The sequence below is a fragment of the Centrocercus urophasianus genome, unplaced genomic scaffold (assembly GCF_019232065.1).
Source record: "Centrocercus urophasianus isolate 14NV4802_14NV808 unplaced genomic scaffold, USGS_Curo_1.0 seq_14, whole genome shotgun sequence".
NCBI classification, from domain to species: Eukaryota; Metazoa; Chordata; class Aves; order Galliformes; family Phasianidae; genus Centrocercus; species Centrocercus urophasianus.
In genome coordinates this window covers 21244826-21264280 of record NW_024884586.1, presented here as the reverse complement: position 1 = coordinate 21264280, position 19455 = coordinate 21244826, and the positions used below count along the sequence as shown (strand labels likewise).

Here is a 19455-nt window from a genome sequence, read left to right as displayed (position 1 = left end):
GCATGGCAGCGCGCTGAGGATGGCGGGAGAGAGGTGGGCTGGCGGCCATCTTTGGTGAGGGCGCCTCTCTTTCCCGCCTCGCCCGCCATCTTGAAGTCGGGAGGCTCGTGGGTGTGAGGACGTAGAGCCCCGGAAGGGGAAGTGTGGGGTGACGGAGGTGCCACTTGGCCTCTGAGGCAGCTGTGGGGCCCGTGGCACAGTGCGGCCTCCCCGCGGCCTCTCCCTGCTAGCAGCCGTCCTTCCGCTTGCCGCTTCCCCACACTCCTTGGGCACAGCGAGGCCCTCCCGCCACGCCCGTTGCCTCAGGTGAGGGCCGCTTCTATTCCGGCCCGGTCTACCGCTCTTCGTCCCCTCGCGGCGCTGTCAGCGGCAGAGAGGCCCCGGGCCCTCGGGGCTGAAGCTCGGGACGGGCAGCCATGGCCGAGAGCCCCTCCTGGGACCTCGGCGTCTGCACGGGCTGAGGCGTGAGGGCCGAGGTGGGACGGGTGCTGTTGAATTTCGCTTAAAGGAAGCGGACAGAGAGCAGCGAAATGGATGACTTCCGCTCCATCTGCCTGCTGTCCCTGGCCATGCTGGTCGCCTGCTATGTGGCGGGGATTATTCCCCTGGCCGTGAACTTCTCGGAGGTAAGAGGGCTTTGCCCAGCCTCACCTTAGCTGCTGTGGAGGGGTACAGTTTGCCTCAGGAACCACTGAGGTCACAGGTTGAGTCACAGTGTGTCTGTGGGCTGCTCACTGGAGGTGCAATTCAAAAAAGGTTCTCTAAACGCTTTGTTTTGGTTCACGGTTTAGTTCGGGCTTTGTGTTACTGATGAGGCAAACCGTATCACTTTGGTTACAGCTCAAGTTGATGTATTGCTCCCTGTGTCTCAACTTTCTGACGCGTGTTGTGGCTGTGTAGGGTTTTACTAGAAGGGAGGGAGAGGCACTATTGTGAATGGAATGGGGGTTCAAGCAGTACAGCAGTTTTAAAGTGTGCACCGCTTGGGTGCATCTGAGAAATGGTATGTCAAAGTTATTAAGGTTACAGATTCTGGACCCAACATCCTTTAATGCCAGCGTGGGTTTTTTATTATTATTATTTTTTCTTTCATAAAGCTGTGGTAGAGTAACAGTTCAATTGTTCTAAGCCAGCAAGAGCTCTCTTATGAGAGGCTTTCCATTTCTGCTGGGACCAGTACCATTTTTGGAGACTAGAAAAAAACTGGAAGAGAAATGACTTCTTCCACTGTATCACAGAGATTATTGAACCTAGCCTTTGGTCTTGTGATCACTAACATAGTGGATGCTTTGGGAGCAGTAAAATGAACAGTGTAGAAGAGAAATCTGTTAATTTTGCTAACGATGTAGTCCACTCAATGTTTTGAAATGTCAGAATATACTCTGAAATCTTTGTGTAAGCAGTAGTTTGGTTATATTTTGCTGGTGCTTTGTTTGATGCTTTGACAGAAATTCCCTTACATAACTTCAAGACTGCACAGCTACCTTCTTGCCCTTCAAAACTCAGTTTTGCCCTGAAGCATCAAAAGGACTTTTTGTGAATTTGCTGCCTCTTATTGAATCAAATAATCGTTTGAGTTGGAAGGGACCTTCAGAGGTCATCTAGCTCAACTCTCCTGCAATGCACAGGGACATCTACAATGAGATTAGGGTGCTCAAAGTACCGTCCAGCCTGACCTTGAGCGTCTCCAGGGACGGGGCATCCACCAGCTCCCTGGGCAACTTGTACCAGTGCTTCACTAATCTTATTGCAAAAAACTTCTTATATCCAATCTATATCTCCTTTCTTTTAGTTTGAAACCATTTCCCCTTATCCTATCACAGAAGACTCTGCACGGTAATAGCGCTCTAAAATTTTATATATATATATATATGGATTTATGTTTCCTCATGTCTGTGTGCACTACACGTGTGTACAAACAAGTTCATTGTGTTATTGTAAACTCCTAGGAATTCTTAGTTCGGTTCTACACTTGCCTTAAACTTGCTGCTCTTGTGCTCCACGTGCTTTACTGGTTTAAAAAAGGAGAGATATATCTGCAGATATTTTATGCATGCACAAATTAGTTCTGAAAGTGTCTAATTAGGGTATATAATTGTCTTGTTTTAAGTGATTGCTCAGCCTGTGCAACATGGACAACTTTAGAGTGAAATAATTGGAGTGCGTGTTTTGTTGTTTGCAAAAAGTTTTGTAGGTGACTTCAGTGAGAGAAAAATACACTCTGTTAGGCTAACCCTGGGTCAGAAACTGTGCTCTGACACTTCTTGAGGCACACTTACAACAGTTGGAGTTATACAGCTTATAGGGCTGACTGGAGTGAAAGTGCTTGGTGCTGAAAGCAGGTGTGAGGTTTTTTCGGTCCAAGTAAGGTTTGAAGATTTTAAACCAAGGAATACAGAACAGCTGGCTAACTTGAAGAATTTCAGATTTTCTGTGTATTTTTAGCATTGTTTACTCTGTTCCTCTTTCTAACGAGACACACAAGTGGTTTTGGAACTGAATTTATTTGATTTCTTAGATGAAACTAGATGACTTTTGCCTGTCTGAATAAGCTGCTGTTATTATATCACTATATTCACCATTTCAAAGTATTTCATATTGAAAAAGAGATGCAGACTTCTCTTGAAATAGCAGCTCATCTGTGTTCATACATTTTTTGAATTCACAGGTGTCTGAACTCAAGCAGTGCTGTGTGTTTGCAGTAGTAATAACACCACAGTAGGCCAGGTGTGTTTTGGCAGTACTTTTACGCTTACATCCAAGTGCAGATGTGCACACATGCTGTGTGGAAGAGAGGTCATAGCGTTGCAATATAAAAGGCATCTTGTTCTCATTTTGAGGCACTGTAATTTGGCAAAACTGCATCAGGAACAGTGGGTCCATCTCCTGCATATCGCTACTCAAATTTTCCCCAGTAATGAGCTGTGCATCTCTCCAGAGCCTCCTGTTTTCTCAAGGCCAACGTCACCTCTTTAGGTGAGATTAACCAACGTGTCACTGCAGCAGGGTGAGAGAACAGATGGCGTTATGCAATATGCTACCAGTGGTTTCCCATCGTTTGAATGCTGACCTTTGTTTCCAGGACTTTGGAAGTCAATGTTTGTATTTGGTGACACACATCTTCGTGTGTGGGAGATGATTGTTCTGCCACTGCCAAATATATGGTAATCAGTTGTTATAAGGATCAACATTTTTGCTATTACGATATGCTGTATTTTATTACAGAAATAAATAGAAGTGAACTCTGCAAGGAGTCTATTAGGTGTTTCTAGAAGTGGATTTTCAGTGTATTGCTTTGACTTTAGCCTGTCAATGTTGTAGTCATAAGGAAGCAAAAAGTAAGAGTGGACCAACATTTTATATTGGAATTTATATATATAAATTATTAAATTAAATATATTAATATTAGTTAATTTTCCTCCCACAGAGGCATCCCTATGCCTATAAAAATAATATATTAATGTTAAATTAAATATATAAATGGAGGGGGAGGCAATATCTCTAAGGTTTTGTTTTGTTTGGTTTATTCCAAAATTACAATGTAACTAGAGAGATGATCCTTACTCACAGTAGCAAATAGTTAGTTATCTTTTGTGCTGTTTTTTAGTGATAAAGCATGTCATAGACATTTATCCTGGAATGTGAACTAGTCACTACTTTTGTTTACTATATGATAAAAGCATGAAATTTGTATAATTTTAAGATTTAAGTACAAATTTGCAAAACTAACCAAGTTAGCCGTTTTCTGTCTTTGTATAAACATAGCTGACTTAGTGGTTGATTGGACATACTTGACCAACATATTTACATCTGTAGAGACTGTTACGTTTTTGTCCTTCTTGCTTCTCTGACTTTTATTAGGTTTTATTTTGGTATTTTTCTTTGTCATTTTTGGGAACAGATGATTTGTCTTGCCATACCTAGGTGAGGCTTTAGAGAACTTGCATGTTTAAGAGTGATTTCTAGTATCTGGATCTGTTTGATAACAAAACCAGACCGGAGGTAAAATGTGGAATTGCAAATGTGCTCCAATTCAGACACTCCATGTTCCTTTGTCTCTGTAGGTTTTGCAGTTTGAGATGGTGAATTAGCACCAAATAATCATTAGTGCCCAAGATAACGATCCATGCTGTTCTCATGTATGTGGTGTTTCATTTCTTCTCTGGCATTGCTTTTCTAATGGGTTGTCTCTTTCATTTCTTATTTCAGTTGTTTGTGTCAGACCCTGGATATGTTCATTAGTGAATAAGAATCAGGAGTAGGTTTTGTGCACTTTGAGCTCTGTTAATGAGGGAGAGTAAGGGAAGCACCATCCTTCTTAAAGGTGATACTTGTTTTGTGCTTGCTTGCAGGAGAGATTAAAGTTGGTGACTGTTCTGGGTGCTGGGCTGCTGTGCGGAACTGCCTTGGCTGTCATTGTGCCTGAAGGAGTACATGCACTTTATGAAGACATTTTGGAGGGTAAGAACAAAAACTGTGTCTGTAGGTGGCCATGTTCAAGATAACCTAGGCCATAGTTCTATGACTTACCAGGGTCTGCTAACATGAGATTGGCAGGGAGTTTCACAGCAGTATGGTGCAAATGCAGCATAAAATCACTGCTACGGATAAAATACTGTGTGTTCCTGCTGGTTTGACAGAGAAGCACCATCAAGCTGTGAATCAGGTGATTCTTGCTGAGCAATTTAGCCATTTGCAGGTCTCTTGTATTGTACCAGTCATGGAATCACAGCCTGTTACAGTAGGTTATGTGTAATGTTTTTTATTATGGAGGGGGTCAAACTTTCACTGGTATCTTGGAGGAGAGGCATAGGGATGTCTCTGTGGGAGGAAAAGCTTATGGGCTATTTGCTGTTGCTTTTTTGTAGTTTAGTTCACTAGGCATTTTAGCGATAGGAGTGTTCTACAGATCTGTATGGACTTGCCACTTTGTTTTCTCCTTGAAACTGTAGAACTTTTAAGTATGCGTAACTCCTTCCAAGTGTAGAGAAAGTCCTCTGAATGGCAGCTGCCCTACTGCCCACAGCAGTCTGCTCGTTTTAATGACCGCCCTGCTGTTCTAAGCCAGTTAGAAGGGCCTGAAGCTGGAACCAGGCTTCCTCGGGGCAATCAGCTGACAACAGTGATCACATGGAAGTGCCTCCTTCTCTGCAAATTAGCCCAGTCTTGGGTGGTATGAGCGCATCTTGTACAACATAATCTTGGATAGACCTTGATTTAAGGTTATAGCTTTATTTTAAATAGCTGGGGCTAATTAAATTAGTTTGCAGTACACTTCATCTTGCTTTAGCTTGGAGCATTGTGCTGTTGGATTACCATTGCATGCGTGAGACTTCAGTTTGTTCAGAACCAGGAATTTGTTGGAAAGGTAAATGGCAACAACTTAACAGTTGCAGGAGAAAGGTCTTTTTAGTCATGACTGTAGAGAACATGGCAGTAGTTTGATGTGTCATTGTTCCTAATCTGTAGTTGAGAGAAAATTATAGTACTGTTTTTCTCATGCTACTGTATTTTTCTTGTTTCAGTACCCTTAGAATTTTTTTAAGAATCCACTTTAATCTGCAGTTAGCTTTTGCTATTTTTTTCTGTTTTGCTTGAGATTTAACATGAACAGACTATATGAAATCATCCAGTATCAAGAAATGGAAAAACCTTTCAATTATGCTTTTATGTGCAGTAATTTGCACGCTGTGGTGTAGAATGTCTCTAATGAGCTGTAGCTGTGGCTTTGCTCTCCGTTTCATTTTAATTCTAAGTGAAATAGATTTTATTTTAATGATACGACCAGTAGTAAATGCTGTTAATATGAACACCAGCATATTTGTGTTCATATCTACGTCCAGATGTTTAGAGCTACAATTTTTGTAGTATATATTTTGGGAGGGGCAGGAGGGAGGCGCTGGGGATGTCAGTAATGTTTATCTAGTGAAAAAGAACTTTTTCCTGTGGATGACTTCAGGCTCAATTCTGAACTCATGGTATTGTGAAGAAAGTGATTCTGTCTTTAAAGAAATATGTAAGTGGCATCAAGAGAATGATTTTCTTCTGATAGTTCTGCTTCCTGTCATCCTGCTTGTAATTTCCCCCAGCACACTGCACTTGCAATCAAATCCTAAGACGATGGTTTCACCTGTTGACCGGGGAAGATAAGGAGATTTTTTTTTTCTTTTTGTATTGCAAAGGAGCAAAATTCATGTTACAGATTTAACTACAAAAATGAATGTGGTATCTTTCCTAGAAAAGTAGGATAATCAAAGGTGGTGTTTTTTTTAATTTTAAAACAATTTTTTCTTAAGACCCTTCATGCAGATACTAGAAGGTTGTTTATATGGTTAATAGTGTTCCCTAAGTGTAGGGAAGGGACAAAAATAATTATAATTAGAGTTATTATCGTTGGGTCAGCAAAAAGAAGAAATGGTTTCCTATCAGAACATTAAAGAGATTTACAGGTAGGGTTGTAAGCAATTTTCCCTGCTCTGGAGTGGAGGCAACTTGTACTGAATGATAGGTAGCTCAGGACCCTGGAATACAGCATGCATTTCAAACATCTGATTTAGCTTTGAGATATCAGATTTGGAAGTAGATTTACTGTGTCTGTTCCCCCACTGGAAACATTTGAATAACACTTACAGTGTCTGAAGTGGCTTGCGTGCCATGGAAGTACAATTACTTATTGTAAAAGGCACACCAAGGAGCATGAAATTCCTGTTCTGCATCACCCAAAGGGTTTCCAAGCATAATGGTTTGTCTCTAGTCGAGTTAGCAGGGGTTTAGAAAGAATATATGATTCAGATGAGCATGGAGTCTAAACCGAGAAATTGAGTGTGCGCTGTGTGCTATGCGGCAGTTGGGGACTTAACTGAAAACTCTTTATTCCTCATCTTTGCTTGTACCTTTCTAATTGTCTTTGTGGTAGTTGGTAGAAGAAGGAATTCTTCCCTTACATCTGCTGGAAACTGAGAACTTTGTTAAACCAGATAACTGCGTGCTCTCCTAGGAAACCAGCTAAGAAAACCTTGAAGCAGTGACTTCTGTGCGTTGTCTAAGAATGCATGAGGAGCACTGAGCAATGGAGGAAAGAAATGATTGCCTCACGTTAGTCTGCTTTCTCCTAACCTGTTAGTTTGCCTGCTGCAGGGAAGCATCACCCAGCAAATGAGATGCAGCATGTGATGGAGTCTGAGAAGGTCGCTGAAATCGCTGTTGTACATGAGTATGGCCACGACCATTCCAGGTTGCACGCATACATTGGTGTTTCACTTGTCCTTGGCTTTGTCTTCATGCTTCTGGTTGACCAGATAGGCAGCTCTCATGTGCACTCTACAGATGGTGAGTAAGGAGACCCTTCAGTTAAGCTTGCTCATTACTTCTAATTAGCAAGGTGCAATTTCATGAATGCTACTGGAATTTAATTTGACCAGTCATGTCCAGAATTTCAGTAGGTGCAGTATGAACTTAGAGCAGGATCTGTTTAAAATGTTTGTTCTGGAAATCTGTTCTGAAATCCAGCAAAATTTGAGAGTGTGCTTCGTTAATGTAAAATAACTGTGCAAGCATGATATGGGTGCGGAGAGTGTTTTTACGCTTGAATTATTGTCTGATTTGCAGTATTTTTTGGTTTTCCAAAAGACTTCTGCCAGAAAAATCTGTGGTTTGTACATATTGTGACCCTTTTCTGTGTCATCAGAGCAAGTAGCAGGAGAAAATTGACTGTGGTCTGTGTTAGAGATGCACATTATGAAGAAGAGTATTTAAATTTAATGCAGAAATGTGGAAGCTGATAATTTTAAATGCAGCTTTCTAAGGTGTTTATCACTGCTAGAGATGTATGGTAATATTTAGATTTTTTTCTTCCAGCTTGATTTGTGTATTCATTCTTTTACTTTTGCTTTCTTCATGTCCCTTTCAGATCCAGAAGCTGCTAGATCAGGCAATTCCAAAATCACCACAACACTGGGGTTAGTGGTCCATGCTGCAGGTAATGTGGGACCTTTGTTAAAACTCGAGGGCGACTTCCATTGCTGTGCAGTTTGTCTTTAGGTGTGATAGAAATACTTGTGTTCTGGTTTTGAAGATGCTGGGTTTTATACCAACAACAAAAAAACAACGTTCCCCACCAAAACTGATGGAGCAAACACACTCCAATGCTCAAAATGTTTCCTGGAATTGTATTCCAGTGCTGTGTTTCCTCTCCTTTATTTTTCCCATCTATAATTTCATGTGGTGCTTAATTTCTGCCTGTACAATTCTTTGCTGACTTCCTTATCTGCTGTATTTTAATATATGCTTAAACATTTAGTATGTAGTATGACACGTTTTTAGGTTTATTTGTTGGCTCAACTGACGTATTTGAAGAAAAGTAAAACCACCAAATAAACAAAAAAATTGCCAAAATAAACCCAGGACAATCTTGTGATGAGAAAGGAGTTTATAGAGTAGAGCTGAAATATTTAACTGAAACACACATATGTTGACTTGCAGGGGTTGAAAGGGTTGTGAATAACTACAACATCAGCATGGGTTATACATTGTATATGTAATATGAACATGCTTATTATTCTCTTCTGCTGAGAATTACTGTGCAGATGTCCTAAAATGTTTATCCAAAGGTTATGTTTCACTGATGACAGTATATATTAAGGATTAATATAGTATCCATCTCCCATTTCATATTTGTTAAATGAGAAAAAAGTAACGTTTAAATGTAAATAGAAATAGTAGCCGTTAATGTTCTTTCAATGTTTAGAATCTGAAACAGCTTGTTTAATTTAGAGAAGAGGATGCTTTTAGGCAGAAAACTAAGCCTAGTAAACTTGTTGCCTGATTCTAATTTGACAGACTGCATCAATATTGAACAGATTCTTATTGTGCTTTGTATGGTTTTGAGGAAATGAGAGCTGCTGCCTGAAATTGTGCCCTAAAAGGCAGTGGGGAGTGAATGATGTGTGGGGCTGTTTATGTTGATAGAATTTTGAATATCAAGACTTTTCAAATGTTTTCTACTGCCAACCAGCATGGGGGAAAGCTGAAACTTACATGAAGGAGTAACTCAGGAATTCTTATTCTTCTTTCAGCTGATGGTGTTGCGTTGGGTGCAGCAGCTTCTACTTCTCAGACTAGTGTCCAGTTGATAGTGTTTGTCGCAATTATGCTGCACAAGGTAAGCCAACATCAAAAACCCGTGTATTTTGTTCTTTGAAAGACAAGTTAAAGCATACAGAACTTACACAAGTTCTTAAGTGTCCTAAGTGATGTAATCTGTAAATGAACAGATTAGTAATTCAACTTCAAGGACCAAAATGCATGTCTGTGATGTATGACAGAGTAGCAAATGATGGGTGCTAAGTCTGAAAGAGAAGGTATTGGTGCTTGTTACTGCCTACCTTGTCTGCAGTGGCTAACGAGACTGTCTCTCAAAAGTGATGTGAGAAGAACAGCTCTTTAAGAAATGTGTCAGCATCACGTTATGTTTTCTGAAGCAAATTTATTTTGAAGCTAGTGCTTTTGGTGATGTTGTCAGGGTTGGGTTGGTGTGCTGCTTGTTTTTCATTTTCCTGCAATATCTAAAGAATTCAAAAAAATATTTGCGGATAGTGACAGGACGAGGGGGAATGGTCTTCAGTTGAGATGGGAGATTTTGTCTAAATATTAGGAAGAAGTTTTTCACACAGAGGGTGGTGATGCCCAAGGAGGTTGTGGATGCCCCATCCCTGGAGGCATTCAAGGCCCTGCTGGATATGGCTCTGGGCAGCCTGGTCTGGTGGTTGCACATAGCAGGGGTTTGAAACTGGGTGATCATTGTGGTCCTTTTCAACACAGGCCGTTCTATTCTTACTGCTGTAAGAAATGCACACGAAGTTCTAGAGGTTGACCACGGGAGTATGTGCTGGTGTATTCAAGGAGAGATTGTGGTTTTATGCCCAGAAAATGGAAAGGACATTTATGTAATGAAAGGTTTTACAGTTTGCAGGGTTAGTCTTCTGAGCCTACTTAATATTGGATACTGAAGAAAGCTTCAGATGCTGAGGAAAGAAAGGTTAACCTCTGTTATTAAAGCAGCTTTAACGTCTGTCATATCTGCAGGAAAAAACTCATAAACAGCTTTCTCATGGGAAAATGATGTTTACAAGAAGAGCTTTCTTTTCTTAGTGTTTATGCAAGAATGTATATTGACTGTGTAGGTTCCAGATGTGTGCTGATGTGTATGAGTTACAGCAGCACATACACACACTGCAGTAGTTAGTCATACGTTCATCTAAAGTCTTGCTTGCACAACTGTGTATCCAAAACGTTAGGAAATTCCCATCTAGAATGATTTCATTCACTGTTTCTGCAATAAATGGTTCTTTATGCAACTCACTTCAAAGGTAGTGCTAAGTGTTGCATCTTCCTGCAAGGCTTACTTTATGGCTTGTGCCAAGTGAAATTTTGCTTTCACTATTCTAAACATTCAAAGTCTCTGTCTTCTTAAATTGTGCGATTGTGCAACTTTGGAAGAAAATTTATCCTATGAAATAGATCAAGAAATGGTTGGTATTGAAGCGTGTATCTTCTGCGGCCTTGTGGATAAGAAACTGTGCTTGCACATAAAAGGGAGAAGAGTTTGTTGTTGTTGATATGCAATTGAATGGTGAACAAACCAGAAGAGCACTTAAGTCTTTGTTCACTTGGAGGCTGATAGCTATCTATCTTTGGGAATCTTTTTCCCTCGGTGTTAATTATAGAATTTTTCTGTTCTAGCTACAGAAACCAACCATCTAGGAATGCCCAATACCAGATGGAAAAAAGAAATTACAGGAGTTAATGGAAATACAGAGATTATAGCAACTACTCAAATCAGAACAAGCATATTAATGGTTATGACTACATAAATATCTCTACTTTTTCTGTACCTTTCCTAGCACTGCACTAATTCTAATGTAACACTGTATGATGACTGCAGTCCTTGTTCTAGAATCACACAAGAACATCTTAACTCCTGTTTCTACCCCTTCTTTATGTAAAGAAATAATTGACAGTATGGGTGGAGCAATCCATATCTGTAAGTCTGCAGTTGGAGATTATTCCATTAATTTTTTCTGTATGAACTTTCTGATACGTGTTATTACCCCAAAAGGGATGTGCCATAACACAGAACTACAGCATCAGTTACCTAAGGGGGGAGAGCATTTTGTAGTTCACAACTCCTATTTCCTTCTCTCTGAAGAATTAAATACGTTTGTCTGCCTTATTTTACTTTTAATTCATTGGTGTTGCAGTAAATAGATTGTAGGCTGTGGCTTGTTTGAATGATAGGCAGAATATGGGTTTCCACTATGGCGAAAGTTCTTAAGATGGGGCATTATGTAGAATTCCACTTATTTGAGTTACTGAAAATATACCTTCTTTCCCTGAATTTCTTCCAATTCAGTGCATTTCTGGAATAAGTCATATTTCAACTAAGTTCTTATATTATCTTTCAGGTAATTTTAAAAGGCTTGGATTACTAGCAAGTAATTGTTTCATTCTGTTTCTGCAGGCACCAGCTGCCTTTGGCCTGGTTTCCTTCCTGATGCATGCTGGGCTGGAACGGAATCGAATTAGAAAACACTTGCTGGTCTTTGCACTGGCAGCACCTGTTATGTCCATGGTGACATACTTAGGGCTAAGCAAGGTGGGTCTGTGATTCTGTTCTGCCCAAAATGTCTATTAGTGGACAAGTTAGAAGAAATAAACATCAGATAAAATTCATAAAACATAATTCTGAATTGCCTGAAGAATTCAGCAGAAGTAGTATTTTTTATTTTTAATAGATAAAAAGTTAGCAATGTAAGTATGGGAAACAAGCAAACAAAGAACAATTGCATTCAATCAGAACCAAAGATACAGTTCCTACATATAGGTTGTTTGTTTAGAAGACTGATTTCTGTCTTTTTTTTTTTTTCCTTTCTGTGTGTTGTGCTTGACAACTCAGCATATTTACTTGTATAACACACTATATCTGGTGACTACATAGTTCAGTCATTTTCAGTGCTGCTGCATGTATTCTCATTTTAATATACAGATAGAAAAGAATCTGCTAGTTTTTTCCTGCCATGCTAGAATTCTCTGTTTTAAGTACAAAGACTTTTTCAACATGTCAGAAGAAGCTGCATCCCTCTTTGCTAGAACAGCCCTTTTGCCTTTCACCTTCTTACAAGCATAGTCTTTATTATGTACAGTTCATGTCTGTGAAATGAGCATCTCCCTCCAAATTAAATGCTTCTTTCCCTTCTTGCATCTTCTCTGGTACTGCTGTGTCCTACAGATACTTCTGTAGGCTGTCCTGGTTACACACTATGAGGCTACGTCATAAAGAATTTAAAATGTTATCTCGTAAAACTCAAAGCATGACAGAAAAGATGAAGTAAATCCTTTACTTGCTGGAAGGAAGTTCTAGCTGGTACTGCAGTGCAGGAAGTACCAGAAAGGATTTGTGACTAGAAATGAGAATGGTGTTTGAGCACTCTGCTGATGTTGGTCTTGTATTTTGCACTTCAGAACGGACAGAGAATTGCTAAGGCATAAAGACTGGGGTAGAGGATGCATTTTTTTCTCTTTGGAAAAAGTAGCCTGAGAGTTTACCAAAGAGCTAGCATTGTGCTTGAGTCGGAGACTATTCAAGAAGTGTTTTGAAAATCACGTGACCTGTTTTGCATTTCATTACAACTAATGATGCATTATTTGGGGCTTAAATCTAGCAATTCCTGCTCTCACCACCTGCAGATATTTAAAGGATAACATTTTATTTGAACACTGTTTAGAAGGAGAGTCAGGCCTGAGTGTCGTTCCTCAGTTTGATGGCTTTGCAGTCTGAACCTTGTATTTTTTGAAACATAATGTGTCCCTCATCAACTTTATAATTCCTGTTGCCAATGTGAGGTGAAGACATTAAGCAACACTTTAATTTGCTCACAGCGATAACAGCTTAAAGTTGGTATAAATCCTACTGTGTCTGGACCTTTGTAGGATTTCTTCATTATTGATTGAAGAACTTACGCATACCCTGATTTTTTTTTTTTTTAATTTTTTTTTTCCTTCTCTGTGTTTTTGTTTCAATTCCACAGAGCAGCAAAGAAGCCCTTTCAGAAGTTAATGCCACCGGAGTTGCTATGCTTTTTTCTGCTGGGACCTTTCTTTACGTTGCCACAGTTCACGTCCTCCCAGAAGTAGGAGGAATCGCGCATAGCCACAGACCTGAATCAACTGGAGGAAAAGGACTCAGCCGTCTGGAGGTGGCAGCCCTGGTCTTAGGATGCCTTATTCCTCTAGTTTTGTCCATTGGACACCATCACTAAAAGCTCAAATTTCACCGGTCTTCTCGTTGATCTGACATGAGCAGTAAATGTCAGCTGCTCCCTTTATCATTGTCTGTCTTATCCATCATCCATCCCATCTACTTTATGGAGTTCAGAATGAACCTTGATTGCAAAATGAGGAATACTGGGAAAATTTTTAGTATAGCAAAAGGTACTTTGGCAGCCGGACATAAATTCTGTGTAACTTTTCTGAAGACATTTGCTATTTCAGTTGTTGCTTACAGCCCTATTCTCAGGGAAGATGGAATTTGGAGTTTAAGAAAGGTGAGCGGGGAAGAATGTAGTGACTCATCATGAAATTGCAATCACCAAAGCATCCTGCAATTGAGCTTTCACAACTGAGAAGATAAACAAAGAATGGCTGCCTTTTGAGAGGTCGAAGTCTTACAAATGAAGAAGGGGACTCTCCTCCACTGAATCCATGTCGTCTTGACAATGCAAATGGTTCTTGTAATGTTGATCATTAATTGTATTACAGGAGTGGGCTACACTCAGAATTCTGGACAACGGTGCTGTTGTAACAGGTGTCGTTGATAGGAAAGAAGTACTGTAGAGAAGGTGTAATGTAGGAGTAGGAAATGAACAGGCTAAGAAAGAACAAATTTTTCAGTGTATTCAATTATTTAAGATAATAGAAGCAAGGAGTATCACTTTGGTTGTTCATGCAGTTGTTAATAAGTTTGAAATGGGCAATATTTTCTTCTGACATGTAAAGCACCAAAAACATTAGCAGGTATTAGTAATTTGGTTCTGTGATTACACTGCTGCTACTTGTGAGAGAGATCCATATTGTCCTTTGAAATCAAGCTCTTCTGGACTCTGAGGAGTAGAAATCTGATGGAAATAGCTGATGAGGGACCAGAGAACTTTACTGGCTCACTTTCAAGAGTCTGAACCACTGACATCAGTGGGGGCATGTGTTGTTTTCTTTTTGTTGTTGTTTTGTTCCATTAAATAAAATATACTAAGGCTAATGTAATAAGATCTATAGGTAAATATTTATGTTATGATAGGGTACAAAGTGTTTCTGAAGCAGTTCTAAACAAACAAGAAGAACAAACAGACAAAAGCAAAACCTGGTGGGTTTTCAGTGGCCCTGTTAGGCATTTTGCTTTTCCTTGGGAATCTTGCATTCACCTCTTACAGATGATCATTAGTCTAGTGAAACTACTTGAGGACTTTTTGCCAACTGCTGATGCCTCTCAGTGCAAATGGGTGCTAAAAGATCATCCCTTTCCAAGGCACAGCATTTTGTTCCGTTTTATTTTTTGTCAGGCACCTTTTATCTTATGCAAATTATACTATACTTCAATAACTGTAGTGCATTGAAAAGTCAGGAATGCTTGATGTGCACAGACTGAGCTGTTTAGGGGCAAACTTTTTAATGCTGTACCCTTTTTAAGCTATACTTTTCCTGCACTTTTTAAAGATAACATTGCCAAATAGTTTTTTTATATGGATTTTCAAGGCTTGAAGTATTTTTCCTGAAGTGCTTATTGTTTCAGTTTGAATGGCCGTGTCTCTTTCGTGCCATTTATTACTTATACTACACAGGCCATCGTGCCTCTTAACTTCTTCACATTTTGTCATTTTCCTAATTGTCTGCTAGGTCAGTAATGGGTATGGCCTGGCTCTTGGAGTAGTGGTTGCTGTGTCTGTTGGCTTTGTAACAACCTAAATGTGTTCTGGATTTGTACCTGGTGCTGATCCCAGGAGTACTTATTTGCGTATTTTACAGGAGGTTAATTTGAAAATAGTTGCAAAGTGACTAGAACTTACCTTCTTCCACAATATTATTTTGAAGATAGAATTGATTTATCAGGCCTGAACAACATTAGACCTTCAAAAGTTTTTTTGTTTTCTGATTTACAACTGTGAAATTAATGGTGTGGATGAGATCTGCATACTTAAAGCATTTTTTACAACATATATATGCAGCTAGTAGTAAGTTACCTGTTAAAAAGTTCATTGACAGAGGCTACTGCAAATGATGTGAGTGGTAACAGGGACATTTAGACCGGAGTTCCCAGTGTTTTTCCTTATTTCCCCTTCATTACCTTCTTTCCTTATGATCTCGCTATTTTACCTTTCTTAATTCTTCCACATAACTGAACTGTTTCCAGAAGCTGGAGAGCTTCAAGGTCTGTAACAAGTCAGGAAATAATGATGCGGTAACAGATGCTTACATGTTGTAGAACAGCATTTCTAGAAGTGTAGGCTATCTGAATCTACAAGTCGAGTCTTTTTCTCCCACTAGCCATTCGTAATGGAGGAAGGAGTTCTCTTGAAAACCAATCCAAAGAGCAAATTGTAATGAGCCTGATGAATTTACCTGAGTGCTGATTCCTGCTGGTGATGCTGACTCGCACCAGGCTGTGGGGAACCTGTTCACATTTGCAGTGTCCTAGGAGAGCCTTGAATTTCTCTCAGTCCAGCAGCCTTTACCTCGAAAATGCTACATCTGGAATCCAAGTGACAAGAAGCAAAAAATGACTGCTGTTACTTTTACATTGTTTTCTTTATGCAGAGCCACATTTTTATCGTCTGTCATTTGTGCACACATCCAACTCCACTCATTACATCAGCGTCTTGACACTGCTTCCCTTTGGCCTCGTTTTGTGTGTAACAGTTCTGATGTCTTAGGGGCTGTGGATGATACCTTTTAGGGGTCAGTGTGTGTTGATGAGGATTTGTCAGCCAGTCTTGTCACTGCTGGTATAACCTTCAGCATGCTAAGCATAGCAGGTGCCACTGGTTAGAAAGTGTCATCTTTGCTTTTTGCCCATCCCTCGTGATGTTCACAGTTTGGGACAGCCACTCAATGAGTCATGGTCTATTGGCCAGGGTATAGCAGAAGGTGAGGGATGTTTTATTAAAACACTGACAAACTAAAATTATCATAAAGAAGTCTGATAACACAGTTTTCATTTTGGCACTCAAGTGTTATGAGACTGTTTTGGTGTTTTTTTTTCTGTCTCTGTTTAGAAGTAGCAAATATTTTCTTTTTGCTGCCTCTTCTATTTCTTGTGTTGAACTGTTATTTTCAGTAACAGATGAAGCTGCAGTGACTGAGAAAACTTCTGGTTATGTCACAGGGAGAATATAAAATCATAAACGACTGAACCATTTCAAATTGTTCCACATGGAAGATTATTTTCTTGAAGCAGTGTATTTTAATGAGTTAATGAAGTACCATATTTTATCATATCCCCATTCTTACCTATCTTCCCATCTGTCACAGTAAACCAGTACTGCACGTAGTCAAGGCCATCTGGTATCATTTTCTACTCCTCAGGGGACCTCGGTGCAAGCAAATTCTTCTTTACTCTCTCTGTAATAGCCATGTCTGCTTGTGTTTCTACTGTGAGCTAGGTGGCAGTAGGTCTAGCAGATAGCACTAACCAAGCGCCAGGCATTTTCCCCCTTTTGTTCTCTAACTCCCTCCGGGAAATCTATAATCTTCTCATCAACTGGGCTTTTTTTTTTTTTTTTTTTTTTTCTTCTTCCAGTTTTAATGATTTCTTAATGGGCGCTAGAAACTAAAGTAAAGCTGTGCTTCTCTTCATCTCAGTGCGTTCAGGTACTTTCCATACTGTTCTAATTATTTTATTGTTCACAGTACTTTAAAAAAAAATAAAAAATAAAGGAATTAGAAGGGAAATAGTTTTTTCAGCACCTGATGGTAGGTGCTGAAGCTGCTCTGTCATTAACTTGTGTGAAGATGTCACACCAAGATAGGAGCTTTTGATAATTATTCCCTGTGATGTCAGATGACCAGGAGTTGAATACAAAAACCTGCTGTTAATTCTGACTTGGAAGAACCATTTCCAGCTGGATTGTGTTAGAAAAAGTGTGTTAAGGAGACCCAGGAAAACTACTATGTTTATTCAGGAGCTAGTTCAAAGTCTTCGAGGAGCTTTTGACAGTAGCAGATGTGTGGTGTGGTTACCAGCTTTATGCAGAGTAACACTTGCTGTGGAATAAATGTATCTGCTGCTCTCTTCCTGTTCTGTGCTGCTTGGCGTGGGACTTTGGGGGAGGAAGACATGATTATTGTTTTGGGGTGGGAGGAGAAGTGGTTGTGTTGTGGTGGGAAAATTTGAGTTTCAGATTCCTGTTCACTTCAGACTTGTTTAAAAAAGTAATTTTTCTCTGATTTTCTTACATCTCTTAGCAGCCTTGGCTTTCCAGGGAAGAACATGGTGTGGTCATTGCTGTTTACCTGACTCCTTGTATGGAACTGTAATTTTAATGTCTCTTTTTTCAAACCATTTGTACACAAAATCATTCCATGAATGGCTGCCTTATAATTTTTCCACTTTAATTGTGAATGGTTATAAAATAATGTTGCAGTTTTCAATTTGTTTTATTATATTAAATTTTTACTAGGTGCAGTGCTTCAGTGTTGGCTTTTCATTTACCATAATGGGATTTTGTGACAGCTCCTGCAAAGAGAAATGACAGTATTCAATGGGATGCAAGCATTGCAGACAGTGCCATTTATTTTTGGGTAATTGTGTTTGCAGCTTCCCTTCTTAATATGTGAGCACTGCTTGGAAATCTGAAGCGTGAAACTGACTGCATGTTGAGAGGCAGTCTGGCATGTCAATTTAGACATGGAGTGAATGATTTCAGAGGCATAAATACAGACGTGATTGGACAGCTCTGCTTAAGAGGGGCATTTGACAACTTTTGTCTCCCACAGAGCGTTTAGGAGTTGGTATTGCTTTGAAGCTCTCTTCCTGCATATAAGGCAGAGACCTTCCATGTTAGGAGGGTCAGAGGGTGATGGCTGAATCAAGACTGATGGGGACATGCTAGGGCTAAAGAAAATTGAGAGCATAGGATGGAATGAAAATGGTCAGCCCCCAGCCCCAAATGCTAAGTTACTCCATTCTTCTGCAGACTTGGTAGCAGAGCAGGCTCTCCCAAATGAATGTGTGTGATTCAGGTGAGAAGTCAATTTTAAGTATGTATGCAAAACCATACCCTGCCTTTTGCTTTTGTGACATGAGGAAAAACTGTTAATGAAATGTTTTTGCTTGTTCTGCCTTTCATCCCATCTTGTCAGACCCCTTCTCACATCTCAGCACTCTGTGCGACTGCCACGGGATCCTGGTGCAGTCCTCCTCACAGCTCTGCAGTATTGCAGTTAGATGTCAGTACTGACATGGGTTTTCCTGAAGGCAACCTATCCTCTTCCTGCTGCGTGCAATGAAATCAAAGCTGGTGTTAAGCCACCGCTCACTAAGCTTTCTTTTCAACCCCAGTACTGATGGTCATTGTAACTGAGAGCTGATTTTTGTTCTTTCTGCAGAGAAAAATACTACACCATTTTCAGGCTTCCAAATTTCTCTGGAAGTATTTTATTTGCTTATGACATGTTCTCAAGTTCCAAATAGTAGTTGCTAATTAACTTTTAAGTGTTTTTAAGGGGTGTTTAGGCAGGGGATTTGAGAAGAGGTTTGAAAATGGATTTTATCTCAGCCAAAAAAAAAAAAAAAAAAAAAAAAAAGCAGAACAATCTTCACCCAGCAAACAGAACGTTTCAGAGAGTATTATTAGCATTCACAGGTTTTCTTAAAAGATATGTTAAAATTCAGTCAGCTGCATGTTTTGTGCTGCAGCTTTTTGGAAGTTGCATGCTATGGCCACCATCAGGATTTAGTGCAAAGTTGAGAATTGTGGTTTGGATTCTTGAAGCAGCTGAAGAGTAAATAAGAATTTGAATGCCGGTCACAAGATGGTTCCAAAGGAAGCACCTGCATAGTTGTTTCAGAACTCTGTGCAGGGCCCTTGCAGAGCAGGTTTCTCAAGTAAGTGGTCTGAAACTGTTGTCATTTGACCTTGGGTGATAAAACTCAAGGAAATGCTAATGACTTAAAGCCATCTATAGTGTGAGGCCATCCTTTCAATAGCTTGCAGATAGGTAATTATCCAACTTCACCTCCCTAATAGCATGAAGGATAACTGGCAGTGTGTTGAGTTGGTTAGGGCACAGTGGGAAAGCACTATCTAAATGTTATCCAGGGTGCTGGTGGCAGAATAGGGAAGTTGGCATCTGTGTCCATCGGGCTCAACTCCTGCTCCAGCAGGTACAGCCAGAGCAGGCTGCCCA

The 19455-nt window shown here is 39.9% G+C and overlaps 1 protein-coding gene across 1 annotated transcript; it reads left to right on the top strand.

Moving 5' to 3' along the window:
- The first annotated feature begins 136 nt into the window (after window positions 1-136).
- Window positions 137-17731, top strand: SLC39A9 (solute carrier family 39 member 9). The gene is made up of 7 exons (XM_042814318.1): window positions 137-626; window positions 4353-4461; window positions 7138-7329; window positions 7910-7978; window positions 9075-9160; window positions 11519-11653; window positions 13086-17731. The coding sequence occupies exons 1-7, from the start codon at window positions 531-533 to the stop codon at window positions 13314-13316; spliced, it is 918 nt and encodes a 305-aa protein (XP_042670252.1). The 5' UTR covers window positions 137-530; the 3' UTR covers window positions 13317-17731.
- The last annotated feature ends 1724 nt before the right edge of the window (window positions 17732-19455 follow it).

What these genes read in the sequence shown, in the direction of transcription:
- SLC39A9 (XM_042814318.1), top strand. Translation starts at nt 531, where the DNA reads ATGGATGACTTCCGCTCCATCTGCCTGCTGTCCCTGGCCATGCTGGTC. An exon ending in TTATGAAGACATTTTGGAGG is followed by an intron (nt 4,462 to 7,137) that starts GTAAGAACAAAA and finishes TGCCTGCTGCAG; the next exon opens with GGAAGCATCACCCAGCAAAT. An exon ending in TCGCAATTATGCTGCACAAG is followed by an intron (nt 9,161 to 11,518) that starts GTAAGCCAACAT and finishes CTGTTTCTGCAG; the next exon opens with GCACCAGCTGCCTTTGGCCT.